General features: G+C 37.3%; 1 protein-coding gene across 29 annotated transcripts in view; it reads left to right on the plus strand.

The window, feature by feature from the left end:
• Abi2 (abl interactor 2) overlaps positions 1-25,291 on the plus strand; it is a 66,503-nt gene that overhangs the window by 20,446 nt on the left and 20,766 nt on the right. Inside the window, exons 3-10 of one of the 29 annotated variants that reach the window (XM_021655665.2) lie at positions 1,554-1,730; positions 3,469-3,486; positions 8,222-8,319; positions 11,299-11,445; positions 12,140-12,264; positions 13,845-14,027; positions 16,685-16,843; positions 21,136-21,222. In XM_021655665.2, coding sequence (XP_021511340.1) covers positions 1,554-1,730; positions 3,469-3,486; positions 8,222-8,319; positions 11,299-11,445; positions 12,140-12,264; positions 13,845-14,027; positions 16,685-16,843; positions 21,136-21,222 — 994 coding nt within the window. The remainder of the gene's footprint in view (positions 1-1,553; positions 1,731-3,468; positions 3,487-8,221; positions 8,320-11,298; positions 11,446-12,139; positions 12,265-13,844; positions 14,028-16,684; positions 16,844-21,135; positions 21,223-25,291) is intronic. The other 28 variants (XM_021655666.2, XM_021655672.2, XM_060368451.1 and 25 more) reach the window with 28 other exon arrangements.

A 25,291-nucleotide genomic window follows, 5' to 3' on the forward strand; every position in this document is an offset into this window, starting at 1 on the left:
GCTAACGTCATTGCATGTTTTAATTTGCAAGTTTTTACAGTAAAGTTTGAATTCATAATATAAAAGCCATGTTTATGAAAATACAGAAAGGAAATGGAAAAACAAACTTTTTCTATTGCCCAACATTTTTATTCTTTCCTCTTTTCCTTATACTGTACTTTCTCTTAGTTTTAAAAATATAGCTGTGACCTTAATAGGTATAGAATTTGGTAAATTTTGCTCTTTTAGCATTGAAATTCATGTTGTCATGTTGTTAGAATCTCTTTATAGAAATTCTTACTTTCTACCTGTTGGTATAGCATTCATAATATTTCTGTATTTTAATGCCATTTAAGGTAATCTTGTCGCTGGGAACAGTGGTAAACGCCTGTAGTATGAGCGCTAGGGAGGCTGAGGCAGGAAGAGTGTGAGTCCAAAGCTGGTCTGCTCCTATATGTGTGCATACGTACATGCAAACATGCACAAATATACATTTTAAATCCTGCTTTTAACTTGTGAGCTATACCAATTGGGTGATGTGCCAGATTAGATTTTGGAACATGCTTTGGCAACACTTGCATTAGATTAAAATGAACAAAGACTGTAGTCTCGAGAGAAAATGGTTTATGAAGTGAATATGAAGCTCTTAGTCTTCTCGTGGCGTTCCTGTCACCTTCTGTTCCTTCTGTCTTTCCCCCACTTTACCACAAGACTCCCTTTCCTACACTTTGCCCAGTGTTTGGCCGTGAGTCTCAGCATCTCTTTCAATCCACTGTCGGGTGGAGCGCCTCAGAGGACAGCTATGCTAGGCTGCTGTCTGAGAGCATAGCAGAACATCATTATCATTAATAGTGTCAGGTGTTGGCTGTCTCCAGTGGGATGGGTCTCAAGTTGGTCCAGGCATTGGATGGGCATTTCTCAGTCTCTGCTCTATCTTTATCCCTGCACATCTTGTAGGCAGGTTGAAATTTTGGGTTGAAGTTTTTGTGGATGGATTGGTGTTCCCCTCCCTCCACTAGAAGTACTATCTAGGTAGAGAGTGTTCTATTCAGTCTCCATGACCCCCACTGTGAGGCATTTCAGCTAGAGTACCCCCATATCTTCCCAGAAGCCTACTAGAGCCAACACCAGGGGGCTTGCTTGGACCTATGCCCCCTAACCAGATGTAGCTGATGGGCAGCTCAGATTTCATGTGGGTTCCCTAGAAGGGAGCAAGGGCTGTCTCTGACATGGACTCTGTTGCCTGCTTTTTGCTCACTCCTTCCTGGTGGGTTTGCTTTGCCAGGCCAGAGGGGAAGGGGATGCACTCAGCCCTGATGTGACTTAATGATCTGGGGTGGGTGGGCAGGGGGATCTACTCTTTCCTGAGGAATAGGGGAAGGGAAGGGGAAAAGAGGGAAGGAGGGACTGGGAAGAGAGATGGGAAGGGCTACAATTGGGATGTTAAGTAAATAAATAAGTAATTAATTAAAAAAATATGAAGCAGTGTTGAATCCCCAGTTGTTTGATTACAATTTTTATGGATATCAGAATTATCCATCTTTGTATTGTCTTCGTTATGTTATGTCTTGCAGACAGTTGATATTCATAAAGAGAAAGTTGCAAGAAGAGAAATTGGCATTTTGACTGCCAGTAAAAACACTTCAAGAACCCATAAGATCATTGCGCCAGCCAGCCTTGAGCGACCAGTTCGTTATATTCGAAAACCCATTGACTATACAGTTTTAGATGACATTGGACATGGGGTAAAGGTAGGTGTAGTTTTTGTCAAGCTTTCAAAAGGCTACAAAGGGACCATAGAAAATTAAGGTTTGTTTAATTTCCTAAAAGACCAAATCTCGGCACAGTTGTGGTTGTGAATATTGCTTACTGCTATTGTAGTCTCCTTAAGTTTTTCTTAGTGTTATGTTTTCAAAAGCAGCTCTATTTCAATGGGATTTGCTTAGCTATGCTGATAACTTACATAGGTGAAGTATAGTATAGTTGTTCCAATCTTTTAATGATGTAGTAATGACAGAAAAACTATCCAACATATTATTAAAATGTTTTTCTTATCTCAAAGATTTATCCTTAGACTTTTGGCATTAGTTTTCAGAACAGCATATGTTATTAAATATGAACTTGATATTTTTCCAGAATAATTTTATCTCAACATTTTGGATAAGAATAATATAGATAAAAGTTGCAAATTATTATTTGTTTCCAATGCTTTTAAATGTACAGCATTTTATATCTTGTCCATCTTTTAAAGATGTATTTGAGTTATCTAGTATATATGTGAATTACCATCATCAAAACTATGTAGTATTAGGAGTGTGGCCCAGTAGGAGAGTATGAGCTTTTGCACACTTGCCCTGCTTTCTAGCACCAGCACTTCAGAACACCTACCAGCTATTGCTGGGGAAAAGTGTACTTCCTGTGAGTGAGTGTTAGTACTTAGGAAACCATGTAGAGTCTCAGCTAAGTACATTATTTACAGTTTATATTTCAGTAGTGACTGGAAAAATACTTGAGTATGGCTTTGGATAAATACATATACCTATCTTGAATCTGTATAGTTCATGCATATGATATATTTTTTAATATAAACTTGCATAAGCGAAACACAAACCATCATTTTGGCCAGAAATCGGTAAATTCCAATTTAATGTTTATGTATGTAAATATAAAACATACAATAAAAATTTATTTATAGAACAACATTTATTTCAGTTTTTGTTTTTTTTTTTTTAATTTGTTTAGAGAGAGTATCACTGTTGTAGCTCTGGCTGGCCTGGGACTCTCTGCAGGCTAGGCTGGGCTTGAATTCACAGAAATCAGCCTGCCTCTGCTTCCAAAGTGCTGGGAATTAAAGGCATGTACCGTCACACCCAGCTTATTCAGAATTTTGAATAAACACTATTATCTAGGATTTGATACCTAATTTTATAGTTGATTCTTATATATATAGATAAATGATTAATTAAAGCATATTAAAATGAGTATATAACTAAATGATTAATTAAACTAATTTATTTTAACTTTGGGAAGTTTGTTAAAGACTAACAGTTTCTAATAGAATGTTATAGGCTGCTACCAGAATCTGATGCCAAAAGATACTTGGAATATAAAATACATTTGTGTTTGCCTGCTTATATAACTACAGGTGGTTCCTTTGTGTAATTCTGTTTTAATCCTTAAAATAAATTATTTTTCTTTTAGGACACTCATCTCTGTTGTACTTTAGGGTTCGCTTATTTGAAGAACTCTTCAAAGCAATTAAAATTTTGAATAAAACAGTGTCTTATATCATCAGTGAAACTCCTGTTCATGACACATTCCGCTTTAACCACTCTTTCTATGATCTACTGAAACATTATTTTGTTAATGCTGATTGCTTAACTTGTTTTTCTTTGTTTTCTTTCTTTTGTCTTCACATCCTGAAGTTCCAACTAACCTTTCAATGCTTTTCTTCCTTACCTCTTTTATTTGCTCCATTTATGCATTAAGTGGTTGCTTAGATTTAAGGTAAGAGATTCCAGGGCTGGATTTCCATTCTATGTTCTTATGTAGACTATTACATATGGGGAGTAAAGAGATATTTCACATTTGGCCTTTTAAAACCAACAAAATAGTCCCATTTATTTATTACTTATTTATTTTTGTCTGGCAACTTTGTTGTGTGTTTTCATGTTCCCTGAGGGTAGATATTTTTGTCCGTTTTGTTCATTGACCCATTTTTTGTGCCTAGAACAGTACCAAATACACATTAGGTGATTAGTAAGTATTTGCTGAATGAATGAATGGGTGCTTTTGTGAAACTGGAATATAAGTTGTACTGTTGTAAAGTGTTAAGAGATATAAAATCAGCTAAAATTTTATAAATGTGGAAAATTTGTTACTGATTGGAGGGCCAACTAATACGCTTTATTTAACCCTCCCCCTGTGTAATAGTTTTTTATTCTATAAATGGTATGCTTAATTATATGGTTCGTTAACAATATGTCATTAGCTTTTGACTTCTAACAGAAAATTTGAGAAGCAAAAAATAATACCATGTGATCTGCTTTTTTTAAGTTGCAGTACATTTTTACAAAAGAATTAGTCTTTTTTAAATGGTTTTATAAAATGTTTTATTATAATCTCACCTTAAGTCTTTTTAAAGGTGAATATTGTTTGTATGCATGATATCCAAAGTTCATGATAATGCTAAAACACAAGTTAGGAATTAGAGATAGGGTCTGGAAGGTATTTCACAGTGATAGAGCACTTGCCCGGCATGTGGAGGATCTTGGCTCAGTCTCCAGCACTGCAAGAAACCAGTCAACCAATCAAATAAGAAACCCCACACAGTCAAACAGAGCAGGTGCTGTGTGGTGAAGGATCCATGAGAAAAGCATTTCAAGTCACTCAAGAACCTGTCGAATGCAGTGTCACTAAAATGATCTTCATCAGATTATCATGCATTTTTCTTTTTTCTTTTTGGTTTTTCAAGACAGAGTTTCTCTGTATAGCTCTTACTGACCTAAAACTTGCTCTGTAGACCAGGCTCAAACTCAAGAGCTCTGCCTGCCTCTGCCTTCTGTGTGCCGGGAGTAAAGGTGTTTATTACCACTGCCTGGCAACATTTCTTAGCCAGATTTTGCGATTTCTTTTCAGATATATATTTTTCTGTTACTTTGCAGTTTGCTATATCGTCAGTGTAGTCAGTGATAATCAGGAGATAAGATGACTGTTTTACCTAGTATTAACCAGGGTTATAAAATATTTGCCTGGCCATGGCAGGTGGATCTGACAAGAGGAGAATAAAGTCACACTGGAGAATAGGCTCTAAGCCTTTACCTTGCTGGTTGGTAACCTAGGTATTTGGAGTTGTGGAAAGGTGAATACGGTGAACTAGACTAAAAAAAGTAGGCAGTTTTCAAATTTTGGTTCTTGCTCTGTTAACCTACAAAGTGGTAACAGTGCCCAGAAGAATCAACTGAAGCAAACCAGAAATAGATTCTTTTCTTTTCCTAAGCCACTCTCCCAGGCTTTTCTCTGGGATGGACGGTTGTTTCTTTCTTGACCTTGAAAGTCTGTTTTCATGTAAGAGAGGTCCCCAGAGGGCTTCCTAGGAAGATCCCACTGGACTTTTGCTTGGATAGATGCCTCAATGTTTTTGCTCTTTGGTCCAAAAAGTTTCACACTAGAATCTCAAAGCATTGTGCTACTGTAGTGGTTATATTAGATAGGACTCTGGAAAGGATAATATTGGACAGAAATATGGGATAGATAATATGGACTTGACCTGTTTCCCCCTTCCTCTAATCTGTATAGATTCAAATCATACACCTCCTTTTATCTCTAGATTTAAATCTGTTTTTTAAAACAAATTGTCCAAACCCAGGGCTTTGAGCATATTAAGTATGAACTCAGCTACTGACTTCTATACATCCTCAGCCCCAGATCCTTTGTTTTTAGGGTTTTATGTAGTCCAAACTGGTTTTGAACTCACTCTGTAGCAGAGACTGGCATTGCATTCATCTCAACCTTCAAGTGCTGAAATTATAGACATGTGCCTGTAATTTTCCCCCCTCCTCCCTCCTTTCACCCTATCTGTTTTGTTTCGACTTAGCTCAGATTTTCTCTGTGAAACATTCTGTTGTGAAATTGTGGATATGGCTATTGCCACCATGACTCAGAGCAGTTATGAGTTTCTGTATGAGATCCTTACAAGGTTAGGCTTACTAACATCTCTCTTGGAGTGGTGGGGAGAGCTCAAAAGACAGCTCGTGAGGTAGCTCAGCAGGTTCTTGTCCTCCCTAAGGATACAAGTGCTTGACCATGTCTGGAGACCTGGTGAGTGGCCTAGTTTCCTGTAAGCTGTCCATGCTCCTTTAAGTGATCCCTCACTCATGCTTCTGTATGTAACTCCAGTTAAATCCATGAGGTCATCAAGCCAGACTTGTGTGAACCCCTTTTTCAGTCTGTTGTTGCCACATGCCATCTCCTGGATGAGTAGACATTTGTTTACATCTTTCTCAAAAAAGCCACACACCATCTTCCTCTAACAGTTTCTTTCCACATTACTACTTCTTTTGTAAAATTTTAAAATAATTTGTAGAGATGGTTCCTCCTTTTAAACGTGTGTATACGCACACACACACACACACACATATTCCTTTTTTAGACCACTTTACTTGTTTTATTTCCTTTTGAGCTTGTTTTTGGTGTGTAGATTCTAAGACTTTGAGAAGGTACTGCAATTTAAATAAAAGCACCATACACATTGACATCTAAAACAAATTGTAGTTGGAAAGTTATTTTCAAATATCTTAGTTATCCCATGTATAGAATAAAATTTTTCTCTTATTCTTTTTCTATTCTTGCTCCTTTTCCTTCCTGTTTCTAGCAAATTGAACTGTAGTTTAGTGTTTGGTTCACTTCTCATCACTTACCGTAACTTTGGGTTTTGTGTTGTTTAAAGTTGAGCTTAAAGGACTTTGGTTACTACTCAAATCTTGTTGTATCATTAAATTAAGATATGCAGTTTTTAAAAGCTGTGGTGGTTTTTTGTCAGATTATTTTACAAAATTTTCTTCAAATGTGAATTGATTTTTTTCAAAATATCTTCTGACATTTTAAAGATAAAATTTCCATACCCTCTGCCTATTAAAGAGGGAGATAGCAAGGATTATTTATTTGATAATTTGTATTTACTGTTTAAAAGTGACAGCAAAAGGATTATAGAAAAATGCTTTATTTTAAAATATTAACATTTCAAAGGTACCATTTGTCATTAAAGATCGTTTTAACATCACACACAACTTGTTCACTGGGCTATTCATGTGAAGAATTTATTGCTTGATATATTATTTCTTGTGTATTTGGATAAGTAATAATTATTTTAGAACTTAAAGAATTCACCCAAGTCAGAGTTAGTTTTGACAGCCTCATGTACTCTGTGACATAATTAAGATTTGTTTTCATAAAATTTATATTATAAAATTGTTCAGGTATGTTTGTACATGCCTTTAATCCCAACACTTGGGAGGCAGGGACAGGCTGATCTCTGTGAGTTCAAGGCCAGCCTGAAATATATACTGAGTTTCAGGCTAGCTAAGGCTTCATAGCAAAAATTTGTCTCAAATATATATTACAATTGTAAATCCGTTCTAACTTAAGTGGTGTAATATCTTAACCCTTTCATGTTGTAAGGATAAAGTTTTAATTCTGAAGACAATATTATGAGAAATTTGAGATACTTTAAGTATGTTGTAACGATGCCAATTTAAGATAATAGGGGCTTAAAATAGAGCATGTATGGATCTACTTTGTGAGCAGTAATTTAACCTGTTGGTAGTCTAAAACAATGTGAGGTTGCATTGCACTGTATTCCTTACTGACTCCTTATAACTGGATTTTTAGGTTTTTTTTTTTTCTACAAGTGCTGACATAGTCCTTTGATGACATCATTATTCTCAGATTACCCATCTTTTCTGTATTTGAAATTTCAGTTGGGAATAGGTTTATGAATGCAGTCATGGTCCATCTCTGACTCAGTACTATGTCACACTGTCTCATGCCCCAACTAGCCTTCAGTTTGGGCCTGAGTGGGTTCAATTCCCGCTAGCAGTCACACAATGACAGTGGCTTTTGTGTTCTCAGTGATGGGTTACCTCAGTTTTAGGAAAATGCCTTGAACTTTTAGCAACTGTCAGGTTGGTGATTTCCTCATAAGGAAAACAGTAAATCTGGTTTGTGAGAGTGATTCACAAATTGAAAGAGCTGAACTTTTCTTTGTATATCCTACAATTTATCTGTATTATATAGTTTCCAGTTATAACTGAGTACATGCATAGTTGCATATCTTTAGTTGGGAAATGTGCTTATTTATGATAGACTTGTTACCTAAAGGAAACAATCCCTCAAACAAATAATTGATTAAACAGCTTATTTTTTCTAATTGAGTTGTTTTTGTTATCACTAAAGTTTTTATAATTGTACTATTTAATTTTAGCTGAATGTAATAGTCTAACCAGTGAGCTGTTGGTGTGATGGCCTAATGGCAAATACATTCTTCACATACAAGTTTAAAATAACTTGAAAAATCCTATTAGGAAGAGTCCTTTGAGTACAACTACAGAATAGTAGAGTAGGAATTGCATACAAATTGCATGGCCTCTAATTTTTTTCTTATTTAAACCTTCCCCTCCTTATTTTCCAAATGCCACTAAATTTCACTGCGTAGAAATGAAGTTATTTTTCAACATTGTTTTAGGTCAGTACCCAGAATATGAAGATGGGTGGTCTGCCACGCACAACCCCTCCAACTCAGAAGCCCCCAAGCCCCCCTATGTCAGGAAAGGGGACACTTGGGTGAGTATATTGTAATAGAAAACTGTTGTGTTACAAAAAACAAAACCAAAAAACCTCTATGTAAACTCGTAGAGAATATTTTCTTTGTGATGTTTCTTTCGTGTGTGTTTAACTTTTTTTTTTCTTCTGGTAAGCATATCTTTGTACTTTAAAAGTGGTTTAGCAATTTTGTAGTGAATTTGTAATCGAGACAAGATCTTAGCCTAAATTCATGGTTAAATATAAACTGAAGTCTAACCTTTTTCTTAGAAGATTTTAACAATCCTTTTATATCACAGTTGAATATATCAGGATATTCTTGTCAAGAGGCTGTGTGGATTATAATATTTTGTGTAACTTGTTAGGATACTTGTAGTTTTGAGTTAGGCTCTGGAGTTAACTTTATTTTACAAACACTGAGAGTTAGAAGTAAAGTGCGACCTTTTTCTTATACCCTAACTCTTTCATGATTGAGGTCTGTGATCAGGTTTGTAATCAAAGCCAGTTGGCTGAAATTCTGGTTTCGCTCTGTTGTATGTTCTATGGTCCTGTAGTTTGTCAACAACTTAGTTTTTTTCATCTGTAAAAGGAATGGTATTTGTTCTCTATCAACTTTCCAGGATTATCTTACTACAAATTGGATTTTTAGAAATGTATAAGACATGATACTTTCAGACCCATTGACTTTGTGATTTAAAAAAAAAAAAAAAAGACAAGAAGAAAACCCTAAATAAAAAAATGCTCTTTTCCCCATCAAAACTTTGTCAAGCATTTTGAATTTGTATGGTACAAAGGCGAGCTGAAATATAAAGGAGGATAATGTTGGAAAGAGATTATAGTTTAGTCATTGGAAAACAGATCATAAAAATTCACCCAGGAATAGGATGGTTTTAATTAATGAATTTTTTTTTTTTTAAGACTAAGTTGTCACTATATAATGTAGTTCATATTGACCTTGAACTCTTGATTCCCCCTTTCTCAAATTTTAGAATGCTGGGATTTCAAGTTTATGCTTGTAATTCAGTTTAGGATTTATCTGAAGTAATCTTTTTGTTCTTAGACTATAGTGGAAAGAATCTAATGGGGCAAATAAGATTTAAACTTGAAGGTCGCATGAAAATGACTTTGTGGAGTGTGGTGGCAGAGGGAACATTTGCTTTGTTTTCCTGTAGGGTATTTGCATTTCCTTCACGAGTTCTGTCCAGTGGAATTTGTTAAGGTTTAAGTTAAGATTGTTATTAAATCTCTGTAAAATTAAAATTTCTTCTGCATGCAGATTCTAAACTGTTGTGCTCATGTACCAGCAATGCATTTTCTTGGGTTTTAGCAGGAGCTTAGCTGCTCATTGGAGACCAGAGGGGCTGACTAAGCTCCATTTGTACAGTTGGTGATCATTGGCTACTTTCTTTAGTTTTTGTCTAGTCACCATATATTATTTTTTACCTTTGTTTATGTAATTACTTTTTTGTATAGCTCTCTGTGAAGTTAGAATGGAACATTCTAGAGTATAGAAAGCATTGTCAAAAAGTAGAGTTACTTATCATATATCACAGATATTATAATTTATATTTAATTTAAATTTAAATTGTTTGTGATATACGTATGTACATTCTAACTTAAGAGATGCTTGAATTCTTAAAAAATACTTTCAATTAAAGGGCCTGGCATTTCTCCCTTTTCTTTTGACACAGTAGCACATATAATGTCCCTTATTTATTTTGGATTATTAATTATTTTGTTTATTTAAGTAGTATGAACAGTGCCTTTGAAAAATAATCTTCTTTGCTGGGTGGTGGTGGGGCACACTTTTAGTCGCAGCACTTTGGAAGCAGAGGCCGGCAGATCTCTGAGTTTGAGGCCAGCCTCGTCTACAGAGTGAGTTCCAGGACAACCAAGGCTGCACAGAGAAACCCTGCCTTGGGGAAGAAAGAAAAAAAGAAAAAAAATCTCATTTAAAGCCAAGTGAGCTATAACCTGAGTGTCTAGGAGAGTAGTGCTTAAAAGAACTCTGGGAACCTCGTGGGGAGTGAGTTACTGAGAAATACAAGAGCCAGTTGAGCAGTACCTTCTTAAAGGAGAAGGAAGATTTTCATTTTCATGCCTTGGGATACCAAATTCTTTTAAAGACCTAATCTCATCCACAAGATGCCGTTTTCTTGAAGGGCTCTGTCACTGAACAACAAGAACTGAAGGTCTGCTGACCAGTGCTCCAGGAAGCTCTCACATCCTCTTATTTTCATTTCTGTTTTTTTTTCTTTCATCATTTTCTTCCTTTGAAAAGAAAACTTTGGAAAAGGGAAATGATTTGTTAATAACGTCTGGTTTGGTTTTATAGTTGAAAGTAACTAAGATAGAAGGACTTAGGTAATCTTTTAAAATTCCTTATCAGTGTTGAACTCTGATTTGGAAATGAAAAAGAGATTGTGAAGTTGAAGGAAAACATTTGGGAAAATGAAATTGAGTAGTGTATTTTTAAGTGCCAATATATCTTTAATTTTTATGTGTGTAGGGTATAAAAAGGGGAATGAGTTATGTCTGGTACTGATCATCATGTGGAGTTTGTGACTCCAAAAATCAAGATTTGTCATCTGTATTTTTAAATATCTGGTTAGGGAGAGAGAGGAGAAGAAGATAATTAGTGCATTCATTCAGTGCATTTGGGAGATTTTGACAAGATCCTAAAATAATTCAAATTCTTCTAAGAAAAGAGTAGTCTAGAAAACATTGGCTTAAACAATGGAAAACCTTTGCATTTTCTGCGAATAAATGAACAAAATTACATTAGCATAGAGAATTGAGGTTGGAGACTGAAATTTACACGACATATTCACCAGAACTCTCTCTAATGGTAGAAGAGTTGTACTGTAGGAAAGACAAATTGATAGCTGGGTTAAACCACATTTCCTATTTTTGCTTACAAGTTGTATTTCACTGGCAACTCTGAATTTATCGTGCCGAAACTTGATTAATCACACAATACATACGCTCTTCTTTTTGTAGGCGGCACTCCCCCTATCGCACACTGGAGCCAGTGCGTCCTCCAGTGGTTCCAAATGATTACGTACCTAGCCCAACCCGTAATATGGCTCCCTCGCAGCAGAGCCCTGTGAGGACAGCTTCTGTGAATCAAAGAAATCGAACTTACAGGTATTTTCTCTACCTCAGTGCAAACATGATGGCCAGAGCACCATAATCTGTTGAGGCAACTTCAGTGAAATCTCTCTCATTCTCCAAGCACTAACTTCTTTTTCTCACTCTGCTCTCCCAAACCTCATCTGAGTCTTCCTCTCTCTCCTCATGTTCTGATGCAACTTTGAGCAGGCAGGAAGGTGAGAAAGACAGCTCAGAGTATAAACTCTTCAACAAAGATAAAACTTACATTAGTCTTAAAAAAACATTATTAACCAGGAATGGAAATTGCAAGTTATTTTTTGGTGGAAATTTACAGATGAAAAAATATTCATAATAAAATGTTAGTATATCACCGTACCATTACAAACGTAAATAAAATAGTTTAGTAAAATTTACTATAAGCTTCTTTAGATAGGTATTAAACCAGGATATAAAAGATAATATTCATTATTTTGCTGTGTTAAGTACCAACAATTTGCCCTTAACATTTATAGAGAATGTCCTTAAAATTTTTTGTAAGATAGACCTTATAAATAGGCATCAAAACAAGCTTACTCAACTCAGAGTTTCTCCTTATTTGTTAGGAAATTCATAGTTGAAATGGAAGCCTTTTGAATTATATTCCTGTAGCTATGTCCATTTCAGAAATACTTGGAACCCTGATATCTTGCTTTCTGTATTCATACTTTGGCGGCTCTTACTCCTTCAGCAGCAGTGGGAGCAGCGGGGGAAGCCACCCGAGCAGCCGGAGCAGCAGTCGGGAGAACAGTGGAAGCGGGAGTGTGGGGGTTCCCATTGCTGTTCCTACTCCATCTCCTCCCAGCGTCTTTCCAGGTAAAGCACTAGTGGTCATTTGTTTGGTTTTATTTTGTGAACTTTAATTCAATTTGTTATTGAATTATAGTGGGTGTTCCTAGGTGTGTGTGCGTATATATGTGTGTGTGTGTCTGTCGCTGGCTGTTGAAACCATAGTCTCCTGTAGATGGGTTTTCTTCTTAATAAAGATTTTAAAGAGGACTTCCTTAGCACTCTGTAAGTAGTGGGATGTCTGTGTATCCAGCTGATTTTAATGGTTTTGTTGTTTCTCTGTTGGTCTGTTACTATGTTCTGTGTCTTTGTTACTAGTTCAGTTGGTGCTCTGAGGTTTCATCTTCATCATTGTATGAGTTAGGTTGTTTAGTTTCTGTTAGTATTTTAACAGTGCGTCTTCTTGGAAATGGTGATGACATGGTTTGAGAATCATTTTGGTAACAAAGGATGGGAAATATCAATTTAGAGGAGCATTATAATTCAGTAGTTTCTGAAAAACTATTTCCCCCATTCCCAGAAACAAAAATATAGTTGATTTGAAGACACATAATTTGAATTTAGTTTTAAAAGCATGAACATAAAAACAGCAAGATAGTGGCTGGAGAGACAGTCATGATTAACAGCTCTCACTGCTTTTGTAGAAGACCCAGGTTTGGTTTCAGACTGGGTGGCTGAGAGCTGCCTGTAACTCCAGCCCCAGGTGAGCAACACCCTCTTTTGGCATTCAGTTTTATATACATGTAAGTAAAAATCTTAACTAAAAATGCATCACGATAAGCCAGGTGTGTTAGCACACCCTTTAAACCTGGCACTCGGAAGGCAGAGGCAGATAGATACTGAGTTTGAGACCAGTCTGGTCTACAGAATGAGTTCTAAGACAGCCTGGGCTACACAGAGAGACCCTGTCTCCAAAACCCAAAATCCAAACCAAACCAAAATAAACACAACCCAAAACCAGCCAGATAGACTTATGTAGTAGGTTGTGGTACATGCCTTTAACCCCAACATGCATAGGCGGAGGTGGAAGAATAGTGATCTAGGTGCCAGTGCGCTATGTAGTGAGATTATAACAATACAAATAAATAATACCTTTTTACAAAAATCTTGAAAAATTTTGTGCATGTTTGTGTTAAGGTTTTTGTTTTATTTTGTTTTTTAACTGATAAGATACTGTCTGCAATAATGTGCCTGTTTTCTGATTCATGTTATAATTGTAACAGAATATTGTTGCTTTTTAAAGCTACTAAAGTTTTATGTACTTAGAACATTTTATGATTAAAAAAAGAATATGCAGGGGAAGAGGGATGGGGCTACAACAAGGATGTAAAGTGAATAAAAAAACCAATATACAGGAAGCATTTTTTTCTTAGTTTTGTAACTCTAGGTAAAAAGAAAGGTTTGTTTTTAACTAATTAACATTTTTCTATACTACCCTGAGCATCTTGAATCACTGGTTGCTCACCTAATAACCTCAACCACTCTCTTTTCAATACTCTGTTCTTTTGCCTAGTGTTGAGTGCTGAATACTCTAATATTCCAATGCTTCTTCTCACGCTAATGTGACTGCCTTATTAATGCTGCCTCTTACTCCTCTTTCCCATCAGCCCCTGCTGGCTCTGCTGGCACTCCTCCCCTTCCTGCTACTTCTGCATCTGTCCCCACCCCTCTTGTTCCTGCCACTGTCCCCTCCTCCACTGCCCCAGATGCTGCTGCTGGGGGCGCACAGACCCTTGCTGATGGCTTCACTTCTCCAACTCCCCCTGTTATTTCTTCCAATCCCCCCACAGGTGAGTATTGGCATGGCAGACAGAACCAGTCATCTGGCCATTCTTTGCTGAAACTCCAGCTTCATGATATTTGTTGGTTTGGTTTTACTTTATATTCTTTAAAAAGATGATGATTAATATTTTTAACTGGAAAATGGCATGTGAACAAAGAATATCCTGGGAAAATTGGGGTAAAGTCTGATACTTTTGTCCAATAAAGTAGCACAAACATAAATGTTGTCCTAATTTATTCTGTTAAAGATTTGTGCACTCAGTATGGAGTCAACTTTCTGTCTAGTTGTGAGAATTTAACCATTACAAGTATGAAAGGGGGACTGGGGAGAGTGCTGAGTGGGTAAAGCGCTTGCTGTGCAAGCATGAGGACTTGAGGCCACCCACATAAAAAGCCAGGCGTGGTGGACCGGTGTATGTTTGTAATCCCAGCGTGGAGGAGCTGAAGGTGGCTGGGTCCCGGGGCTTGATGACCAGTCGGCCTAACCTGGTGGGTAAGTGCCAGGTCCTAGTGAGAGACATTGTTTGAAAACATGAGATTGAGGGCTCCTGGGGAGCAACACCAAAAGTTGACCTCTGACCTCGGCATGCTCATCTATTCACATGCACATGTATCTGCATATAATACCTCTGTGGCAAACACAGTACTATTACAGGCCGAGCAGTTAACAGAAACAAGCGATGGAATTGAAAAATATATTTGAATACAGTATTTTATACAGCAAATTATAAACCTTTATGTTTATAATCAAAAAGTTTGCTTATATTTTAGCAGTACAGACACTCATAAACTATACTCCTTTGAAGTATAGTGTGTGTGTGTGTGTGTGTATCTGTAGAGAGAGAGAGAGAGAGAGTGTGTGTGTGTTCAGGATTATTTAAGTTGACTGGTGCTTGATTTCAAATTTCAAGGTAGTGCTAGGGAGATGACTCATCAGATAAAGGGCTTGCTTTTCCAGCTGGACAACCAGAGTTTGGATCCATGGGACCTATATGGTGGAAAGAGAACCAGCTCCTCTAAGTTGTCAAACACATACACATTCTCTGTGTATGAACACGCCCTCCTAGTAGATAAATGTAGTCATTCTTTTAAGAAAGATTTCAACCTCAAATACATTTTGCTGGGATAGGAGAATACATTTAACAGTTAATATGATGCTGGTTAGTAAATGGATCCTCTTTTTTTGAGACCGGGTTTTTCTATGTAGCCTCATGGTATGGCATCTCTTCCCTTTCCCTGTGTTCTCGTGAGCCCTTTCCCTTCCACACTTTGTTGCCTGCTAGTGTTCTTTCATGGGTGTTCCAAAGCTCTGTTACAAGAGGCCCCTGGCCGAGAGGGGACCAAGTGAAGGTAAAGGCAAGGTAAAATTTGGGGTTTGAATTATATTATGTAACTGAATGGATTAGGAAAGAATGTTTCCAAGTAATGTTAGCAGTGAGTAGTTCTGAAGAGGTTGAAATGAGTAATAGACCTGGATAGGTTTCTGGGTGATGAGAAAATTTTGATTTATATTTCATACAATAATTTTAAGACAATCTAGCTTCAGGAAGGTATTTTTGTATTGTGTAAACATGGGTTTGACTTGGAGTTACAGCAGCAAGGTTTTCTGGAAATACTTTGTTTTCTTTTAAACAGTGTTCTTTAACTTATCACCACCATTATTTTGTATCAAACATTTTTCATTTCTTTCTCTCCCAGAATAGATTCTTTGTTTAATCTCTAGTGTTTAGTGGCTGCTTTAAATAATATTTTTTTTGAGAGGAGGGGGAAAAACAATCTGTTTTGTGTCCTATAACAAAATACTAGATTATTTTTAAGTTATGCTAGTCTGTTTGGCTCATAGTTCTGGAGGCAGAATATACAGAAACAAGGTGCTTTATGTTTTGAAAGACTATGTTTATAGGATATAAAAAGAGAAAAATCCACTTTTTTGATACTGACATTATTCATTCATGAGAGCAGAGCCCTCACGACCTGATCACTGTTTACAGCTGCTGCCTCTCAACACTGATGTTCTAGACCAGTGACTTCCTAACCCTGTGACCCTTTAATACAGCTCCTCATGTTGTGGTGGCCCCAATCATAAATTTATTTCCATTGCTACTTAGTATCTTTAATTTTACTACTGTTATGAATTGTCATGTAGCCAGGTGGTGGTGGCACACACCTTAATCCTAGCACCAGGGGAGGGGGTAGAGGCAAATGGATCTCTGTGAGTTTGAGGCCACCCTGGTCAACAGAATGAATTTCAGAAAAGCAAGGGCTACACAGAGAAACCCAAAAAAGAAAAAAAAAATGAAATGAAATGTAGATATCTGATAGGCAGGATATTTGATGTATGACCCCTGGGTTGATAACAGCTGCGCTGGAGACTTAGCTTTGGTGACACAGTCAGTCTATAACAGAGGGGTACATTTTAATTAAAACAGTCAAATGATTAAGAAAATGTTAGTTAGTTTTACATTCAGATGTAATTTTTTTTTAGTTATTTTCCTACTTTTGTGCTTTGATACAGTGCCAGCAGAGCAGCAGCTATCATTTTGCATTAAATTGGCTGAATACTGTTATTTTTAATAATCTTACTTGAAAGTGAGTAAATGAACATAAAGTATTGTATTATCTAAGGTTCTTTTAATGATACATCTGTGTTCTGTCCCTTTTCCAGGTCATCCTGTTCAGTTCTACAGCATGAATAGGCCTGCCGCTCGTCACACACCACCCACAATAGGGGGCTCATTGCCCTATAGACGTCCCCCTTCTATAACTTCACAAACAAGCCTTCAGAATCAGATGAATGGAGGTCCTTTTTATAACCAGAATCCAGGTTAGAGTTTTCTTTTGCTGTTTCTTCTCATTTCTTTTGCATTGCACCTTAAAAACAAACAAAATAAATAAACTCTTTTGTTACACATAATTAGCCCATATAATAGGTGTTTATCCCATACATAATAGGTACTTTAGACTATTGTTGAATGGGTGGAAGAATGAACGAATACTAAATTTTTAATAATACTGTGTTTCCACTTTACAGAGTCAATACATGATTTATATGTAAAGCTAAAGAGGTCATCGTCCCAGTCCCTAGAGAATGCAAGAAAAATTGTAGACTACATGAGTGTATTGTGTCAATTTACTGTTTTGTGTTTTAATTTTTGCTTGTGTGAACTCTACTGATTTAAGGACAAATGATTTTGTCTCTCATAGGCCTTGAATTTATGGAGTGGAAATTTATCTACTTGGCTGCTATATGATAGTAAAACCTTAGTTACATCCTTTAGAATCTTGAAAAAAAAAAAAAAGACTTTCCTTTTAGTTATTAACACTTGACTCATATATAGGAAATAAGATTGGTGATAATTTTTAAATTATTTAATTTTTAAAAATTTGATGTGTATATAGTTGTTTTATTTGCAAATGTAAATGTTTGTATACCATGTATGTGTCTAATGCCCACAGAATCCATAGAGGGAATTGCATCCCCTGAAACTAGAGTTACAGATAAATGTGAGCTGCCATGTTTGTGCTGGGAATTGATTGAATCTAGGTCCTCAGGAAAAGCAGTTGTGCACTTAATTAACTGCTGAGCATTCTTTCAAGATTGGTGATCAATTATAAACCAAGGCCAAGGTGCTTTGTTTGCTTGCTTGCTTGCTTGCTTGCTTGCTTGCTTGCTTTTCAAGACAGGGTCTCTTTGTGAAACCTTGGCTGGTTTGGAACTAACTGTAGACCAGGCTGGTCTGATCTCAAAGATCCACCTGGCTCTGCCTCCCAATTACGGGGATGAAAGGCGTGCACCACCACCGCCTGGTGAACTTAATGTTGTTTTTTTTTTTAATTCTGTAGTTCATGCATTTTCTATGCTGGTTTCTACCTGCCTTCAAATTACGTTTTCCTTTTCCTTTTTCTTTGTTTTTTCTTTCTGCACTATACCTGCCAAGCCTCCGCTGGTTTTGGGAGGGAGAAAGGAGGAAGGGCATACTCTGGTGGTGGAGTCCCTGTTTGTTTTTATGCAGTGCTGTTCTGAGAACAGTTCAAAAGTACTGTTGGATAGCAAACGAAAGCCTTGTTTCTTTGTTGAAGTTTCTTCACTGTCCTGGGCTTCTCTCCTGCATTGAAGGCTGGACTTGAAGTGTAGCCAGTACAAAATGCAGTCTAAATCCCCTAACTGCTTTGATTGAAATACAGTTCTCTTCTCATACTTAGTGTTTTAGGTGTTTTCTCTTAAAATTCATTTCCATGATAAATATTGCCAGAATATGTCACATACTCTACTTCTAGTGTTTTCCAAATTTGTATTTCGGTTTTGTTTTCCAAATATGCATTTTAAGTGTGTTTTGTTCTTAAATTCTCTCCCCCACTTTTAGAAATGTGTCTTCTTTAGACAAATTTTGAACTTGTAGTTTCACATGATTGTCCTGCCTTAGCCTGAGTGAGAATATTACCCCACGGCTGGCCATTACGTGAATATTTGTTGTTGTTGTTCTTAAATTTTAGTTTATTAGCTATAGCTTACTTAATAGTTTTGTGGAAGATGGTCTAGCTCTCTTGGGTATCTGAAAATTACTGCTTATAGTCCCTTTCTTACTTTATTTAAAGGTTTGAAACAATGATGTTGATCTGAAATGGGTTAGATCCCTAAGGAGGTTGAGAAAGGTTTCATGTTACAGCTCTGAACCAGCTGTACAGGGTACATAGTGAGAGTATGGAGGGGATATTTCATGCTGTGTGTATGTACTCAGTAGTTCTATGACAGTTCTGTAGATAAAATTTGACAGCTGTTTAAACATCTGTTTCATGTATTTAATTTTTGAAGTACTGAGTCTAGGGCTTTGTATGTGTTAGGCAAATGCTCTTTCCACCCTTGAATTAAATTTTTAATGCACTAAAGATTTCATAATTCATAATGCTTTCTTTATAAATCAGATTTATATATGCCAAATACATTTTAAAGTATAATTAAATCATTAGGGAGCGATTCTAATCATAAGTATTTTATACACTCAAAGTAAGGTGAATTAGAATTGGGCTGTGAGAGGCAGCTCAGTTGTGACTTTGTATCTTCTGTATTCTGAGTTCTACCTTTCTTCTCTTGGATTTTGGTAACTTTAAAGAAGACAGCTCAGTTAATCAGAGGGCGTTTCAAACCTAATTAAATACAAAAACAAAATAAAAAACAAAACAGGGCTTGATGGTGCACACCTTTAATCCCAGCTCCCGGGAGGCAGAGATGCGCCTGGTCTACAGAGTAATTTCCAGGTCAGCCCAGGCTACCCAAAGAAACCTTGTCTCAAACAACCAAATCAAAACAAACCAAACCAAAAATACTGAGCTGCATCATATTATTCTGGTAGGAAAGGTGTCTAGTGTTTGAACTGTGATCCTTAAGTGTGCTAAGCAAGTGTTCTATTGTTGTCCTTCACCTTAACCTCTAGCATGTTTTTTTCTTTGACAACTTTTTTTGCTCAGTGAGCTATTTTGTGAAGAAAATGATTCTTGTATGAACCCATATTTTGCAGTCAGAGCTTTGCTATGGATACATGCTTCTAAAGAATGAAGTTTGACAAGGCACTGTTCTGTAAGGTATAAATCTGACAGCATTTCCACCAGTGTACAGTTTGTTTTGAAAATATGAAATATAAATATAAATATAAAATATGAAATGATAGTTCAAGAAAGACAGTAGTTGTATTCTAATGAGATTTTAGAAGCAAGTTATTAAAGGAAATACTTTCAATTAGATTAGAACATAACTGAAACCTTTTGATTCCGCCCCCCCCCCAAGATATGGTTTCTCTGAATAACCTTGGCTGTCTTTGACTCTGTGGACTAGGCCAGGTTCGAACTCACAGAGATCCCCCTGCCTCTGCCCCCTGAGTGCTGGGATTATAGGTGTGCACCACCATGCCCGGCTTGATCCTCTTTTAAAAAAAATCTAAAGTCAGATGCCTTCGTTGTTAAGAGTGCCCCCTGCTCTTCAATTCTGAGTCTAATTCCCAGCAACCACATGGCGATTTACAACCATCTGTACTGTTTTCTGATGCCCTCTTCTGGCCTGCAGGTGTATATGCAGACAGAACACTCATACATAAATAATTTAAAAATCTGAAGTCAAAGAAATTGACCTTTAAATTTATTTGCCAATAGTGAAGAGAATTACAGAATACATACATTTACTATTTAAGTCTTTTTTAAGAGTATAAAGCATTGGCCAGCTATGGAGGCAACATGCCTTTAATCCTAGCCCTCAGGAGGCAGAGACAAGTGGATCTCTGTGAGTTCGAGGCTAGCCTGGTCTATGAATTGAGTGTAGAGCAACCAGGGCTCTATTACACAGAGAAACCCTAACTCAACCCCCCCTTCTTCCCCCTTCAAAAAAGGCATTTTGGTATTAAAGAATGTGTGTGTGTGTATATATATATATATATATATATTTATATATATATATGTATGTATATTTTTGCATATACATTTATACACATATAATAAACCTAGTTTAGTAGGATATGTGAGTTATGAATAATATGAATACTATGAAACCTTTTGTAATAGTTAATTTACAGGAATCAGTGTCTCTTAAAGGCTTTATGATCTTAAAGTGTTTACATTGTTTTCCTCCCAGGGATGTACAGAGAAGCAGTGAGAAAGCAGTGCTGGGTGGGCTGATGCTGCACCTATTCTCTGAAGGTAGTGAGGTTAGACATGACAGTGCCACAGATCTACAGGAGACCACAGATCTACAGGTGTGGCGTGGTACATGAGGAGCAGTAGCAAGAAGCTGGCTTTGGATCTTATTTTAGATAGTTCTTAGGGAGGGACCAAACCAAACCAAACCAAAAAGAACCACGGCTAAAAAGTCTGTGCATTCTCAGTTGACCCAATAAAACGAATAGACCCTTAGTACTGACTGTTAAACACAAATTATGTTTTTAAACTCTTAAAGCTTACTAAACTCTCCAGTGTATTGTTTTCCTTATAAAATTACCCTCCAAAGTGCATACATAAGGTAGACACCTATTGTGAAAAGTGGTTTTCCTTCTTTATTTTATTGTATTATCCTTTCCTTTTTATACAACATGCCCTTACCCCTTACCCTCCACACCTTTTTTGTTTTTGCAGTATCTCTTGCTCCTCCTCCTCCTTCCATCCTCCAGGTAACTCCTCAGTTACCTTTAATGGGATTTGTGGCCAGAGTCCAAGAAAATAGTAAGTTTATGTCTTCTTTATGCTGTAGATCAGATTATAGGCATAGAATGTAATTTACATATGACTGAATAGTCATTCACTAATGCTTCACATATTTGAATAAGTCATCATATGAGTGGCTAGGCTGATGATCAGTAACTGAGGTGGGCTGGAGAGATAGATCAGTGGCTAAGGCTGTGCTCTGCTCTTACAGAAGACCTGGACTCTAGTCCCAGGAGGGTCCCACACCTTTGGCCTCTGCAGACACTGGCACTCATAGGAATACCCATACTTACATTCATAATAAAAAAATGATTATGGGAAATTTCTCTGTTTTCAAATAGCTTTAAAATGATGGGTTGTGGAAGGTACACTTCAGAGCTCATGCCTAGCTTGCATGAGATCCCGGATTTGAGCCTCGGAACCATAACCAAATGCCACCTATCCACTGCATAGTTATAAAGATAAGACAAATAGACATAAAAGTAAGAAGAAAAACTGCATGAGGAGGCACTCTAATTGCCAAATAAATATCTTGCTTTTTTCTCAATTGCCCAGACAAGGCTACAGGCTAGTTTGCTCTTACTAGAATCATAGATGTGTCATACATGGCCAGAGCATAGCACTGTCTCCCTTTTCAAGTATAAAAAGGACCACACCACAGTAAGGCACAGAAGAGCAGTCTGCTAGTTTGTCTCCCAAGAATTAGCCATGGATTGGCAGTGAATTTCTTCGGTTTGTGGTCTGGTGTTGAATCTTGCATAATTATGTAGCTGATTTTATTGGTACATCAAGTCTTCTGGGGAAGCTTTAAGGAAGCTCGAGAGACTTGTATTTCTAAATTGGAAGGCCTGTGCCAACATTTAGTGACAAGTGGCTGTCACAGAAAGAAAGTTTGTGATTGATAGGTGATGAAGGGGCCATAATCAGCCCCAAAGTTGCATGATGTCATGAAATGTAAACTTAAGGGAGTTAACAATTGATCCTTGAATAACATGGGTTTGAATTGTTTGGGTGTCCTTATGTGTAGGTGTTGTCATTGTTGAAAGTTGTGTCATGGTTGTGTAAAACAGTCTGGTCTGTCCTTTACAATCATAAAATACCTATAAATCTATTATAAAAAGTTAACATTTTTATTAGACTCAAGCAGAAAATCACCCCCAGGCCACATGTGACCTCATTTGTAATAGATATGTAAGCAAATGTAATGATGCAGTATTAATGAAATCATACTTGCATAAAGTTAACCTCATGTTGCTCTATAGCTGTAACACTGGATAACCTCGTATTGCTCTTGTGAGCTCGTGGTATGGTGTCTGCTTAAAAATAGTATTAGGGTAATCCCTGCGTTCCCAGTAAATCGTCTCTAACGTAAAACATCTTTTCCTGAGGCCGAGGTCTAGCTGGGAGGTGGGACACTTGCCTCATGTGTGCAGCCCTGTGTTTAATTTCTGCCACTGGGTGGGAGGAGTGTTGAGATTGACTGTGATCTCTCTCGATTTTTCACTGCATATGATACATGGGACAGATATATGCTAATTGAATATAATAATAAGGCTTCCTGTCAGTAGCAGGCTGTTAATAGTTAGGTTTTTGGACTGTCAGGAGACAACAGGCATTTCTGACTGGCGTGATCGTGGGAAAGATGCTCTAATTTGTGCTCTGTCCAAGAGTCAAATTGTACATTAATTTAAGATATAATTTCATCAGGCCATAGTAGCCACACTGTACCACTTTCATATAAAGGATGGTGCCACTCATGGGCCAGAAATAATTATAACCTCTTGCTTAGGACTCTCTGGAAATAGGTATTGACTAGTGGGATATAAGGTCTGTCAGAGCAGGGGCTTTGCTCATTTTGTTTGCTGCCTGTATCCCTGGCACTTAGAGAAAAGTGTCTGGCCGATAGCAGGCACTTTGGGGTCCTCCTTTTCTTTTTTAAATTTTGCTTGTATTTTAACTGATTGTAGTTTAATCTTAGTGCCTGTTTCAGTTAGGGTCTCTACTGCTCTGATAAAACACTATAAGCAAAAAAGCAACTTGCAGGAGAAAGGATTTATTTTGATTACACTTCAGATAACAGTCACTGAGAAAAGTCAGGGCTGGAACTATGCAGGGCAGGAACTGGAGGCAGGAGCTGATGCAGGGGCTGTGGAGGGTGCTGCTTACCGGCCTGCTCCTCAGTGCTCCCTCGGCCTGCTTTCTTACACCATCCAGGCTCACCTGCCCAGCTTTGGCGCTACCCATAATGGTCATATATCAAGACAATGCATCACAGCCTTGCCCGAAGGCCAGTCTGATGGGAGCATTTCTCAGCGATCTTCCCTCTTTCAAAATGGCTGTGTCATGTTGACTAAAACTAGTCAGTGCAGTGCCCAAGGGTAGAATGTGTCAAGTTCCTTTACTTTTCTGTTTGCTGGTTTCTAAAAATAGTCTTTATTTATGTTCATTAGAAGGTGCTTTATGGATATCTGTGAGCTTTACAACACTGTAATTTTAAAAGATGTTTTTCAGTTAAAGTGTCATTACAGCAAGAACAATTTCTTCATCGAAAATCAGTTTTAAATTATTGATTAAAGAAGATAGTTTATTGATTAAAGAAGACAGGTTTTAGTTTTTTTGAGACAGGGTTTCCTTGCGTAGCCCTGGCTGTCCTGGACTTGCTTTGTAATCAGGCTGGCCTTGGAACTCTCAGTGATGCGCCTGCCTCTGCCTTTCTGAGTGCTGGAACTACAGGCGTGCGCCACCACGCCCAGCTTATTTTTTAATTTTTAAAAATCAGCTGACATGATGCACATTTGCCTGGGAAAATCTCATCTTTCACATGTTATTTGAGATGCTGCTGTCTAATTTGAACAAAATATTTCAAATAGGAGGCACAAGCCAGATTTTAAAACTGACTTCGGAGACTAACAGAATATTTTCTTTTTTGCCTTCAAAAATTGGACTTTAAAGTCGAGTAGGATTACGGAACTAGTTGTCACTAACTTTTACCTGTAATTAGGGAAAGGTACAGGGTTTGTAGAAACACTGAACTTATTTCCTAAGAAGTCCTGTTTTAATTTAATGTCTAAATACTTGATTGGTGTTGAGGACTTAGAGTGGCTTGAGTAGATCATGGTAGGTCCACTTACTGATTTGGCTTCTATTAGAGCTGATTTCTTTTAGGACTCCTCTTAACCCCCTTCCTCTCAGTTCTTTCCTTTCCACTCCGTATGATGTATGATGGGTCTGGCTTTCCAGTGTGGCAGGACTTAAACATTCACATTAGTGTTATTTTCTTTAAAACATGCACCTTGGAAAGACGTACTTTTGTTTTAGAATCATCTTAAGGCTTTTAAAGTATTATTTTAAAGATAGTCTATGGAACTAACATATTCTTTGCATTACATTTAATGTGTGGAAGAGTCTGAAATCACTTGGAACCAGTTATATTAAATCACATACACTGTAGCAGATATGCCCCTATTATTTTTTAAAAATAATTCTCATATGGCAACCCTGCTTCATTGAGTAGAGCCCAAACTCAGCAAACACTTGTGCAAAGTTTTATTTTAGGCTTCCTCTGTCTGTCCTATTTTGGATGATCTTTTAAATACTATCTGCTGTATCTCTGTACTTTTAAAAATTCCTACTTTTGTTCTTTACAACCCACCTTAAACTGTCTCTTCTGCATGCTCCGCCAGCCCCAGCAGGCCATGCGACATGTCCAGGCGCCTCTGAAGCCTCTCCCAGCCCACAGAAAGCCTTTGGTCTGTGATGCGTGCTACCATAACGTCTTAAAACATCAGTCTGCTGAAACCGAAGTTTAGTTGTCCACATCTTGGTTTCCTTTGCCCACCATACTCTTCTCGGGGCTGAAACTGGTTCCTAGCTGCACAAGACTCTTGGGTGGCATTTACTTAGTGATGAAGCATGGCTTGCACGATATGGGTTTTATCTACAGTAGTGGCTTCTCAGGCAATGGTCAGAGATGTTTTTCCATCTGTTTTTGGAACATTAATCTTGGAGCTTCTTTTCACATCCATAAAATTACGACTAAAACAATACTTTGGCCTGGGTTAGTGTAGTTCAGAGGGTTTGCATAGGA

Source organism: Meriones unguiculatus, chromosome 15 (genome assembly GCF_030254825.1).
Source record: "Meriones unguiculatus strain TT.TT164.6M chromosome 15, Bangor_MerUng_6.1, whole genome shotgun sequence".
NCBI classification, from domain to species: domain Eukaryota; kingdom Metazoa; phylum Chordata; class Mammalia; order Rodentia; family Muridae; genus Meriones; species Meriones unguiculatus.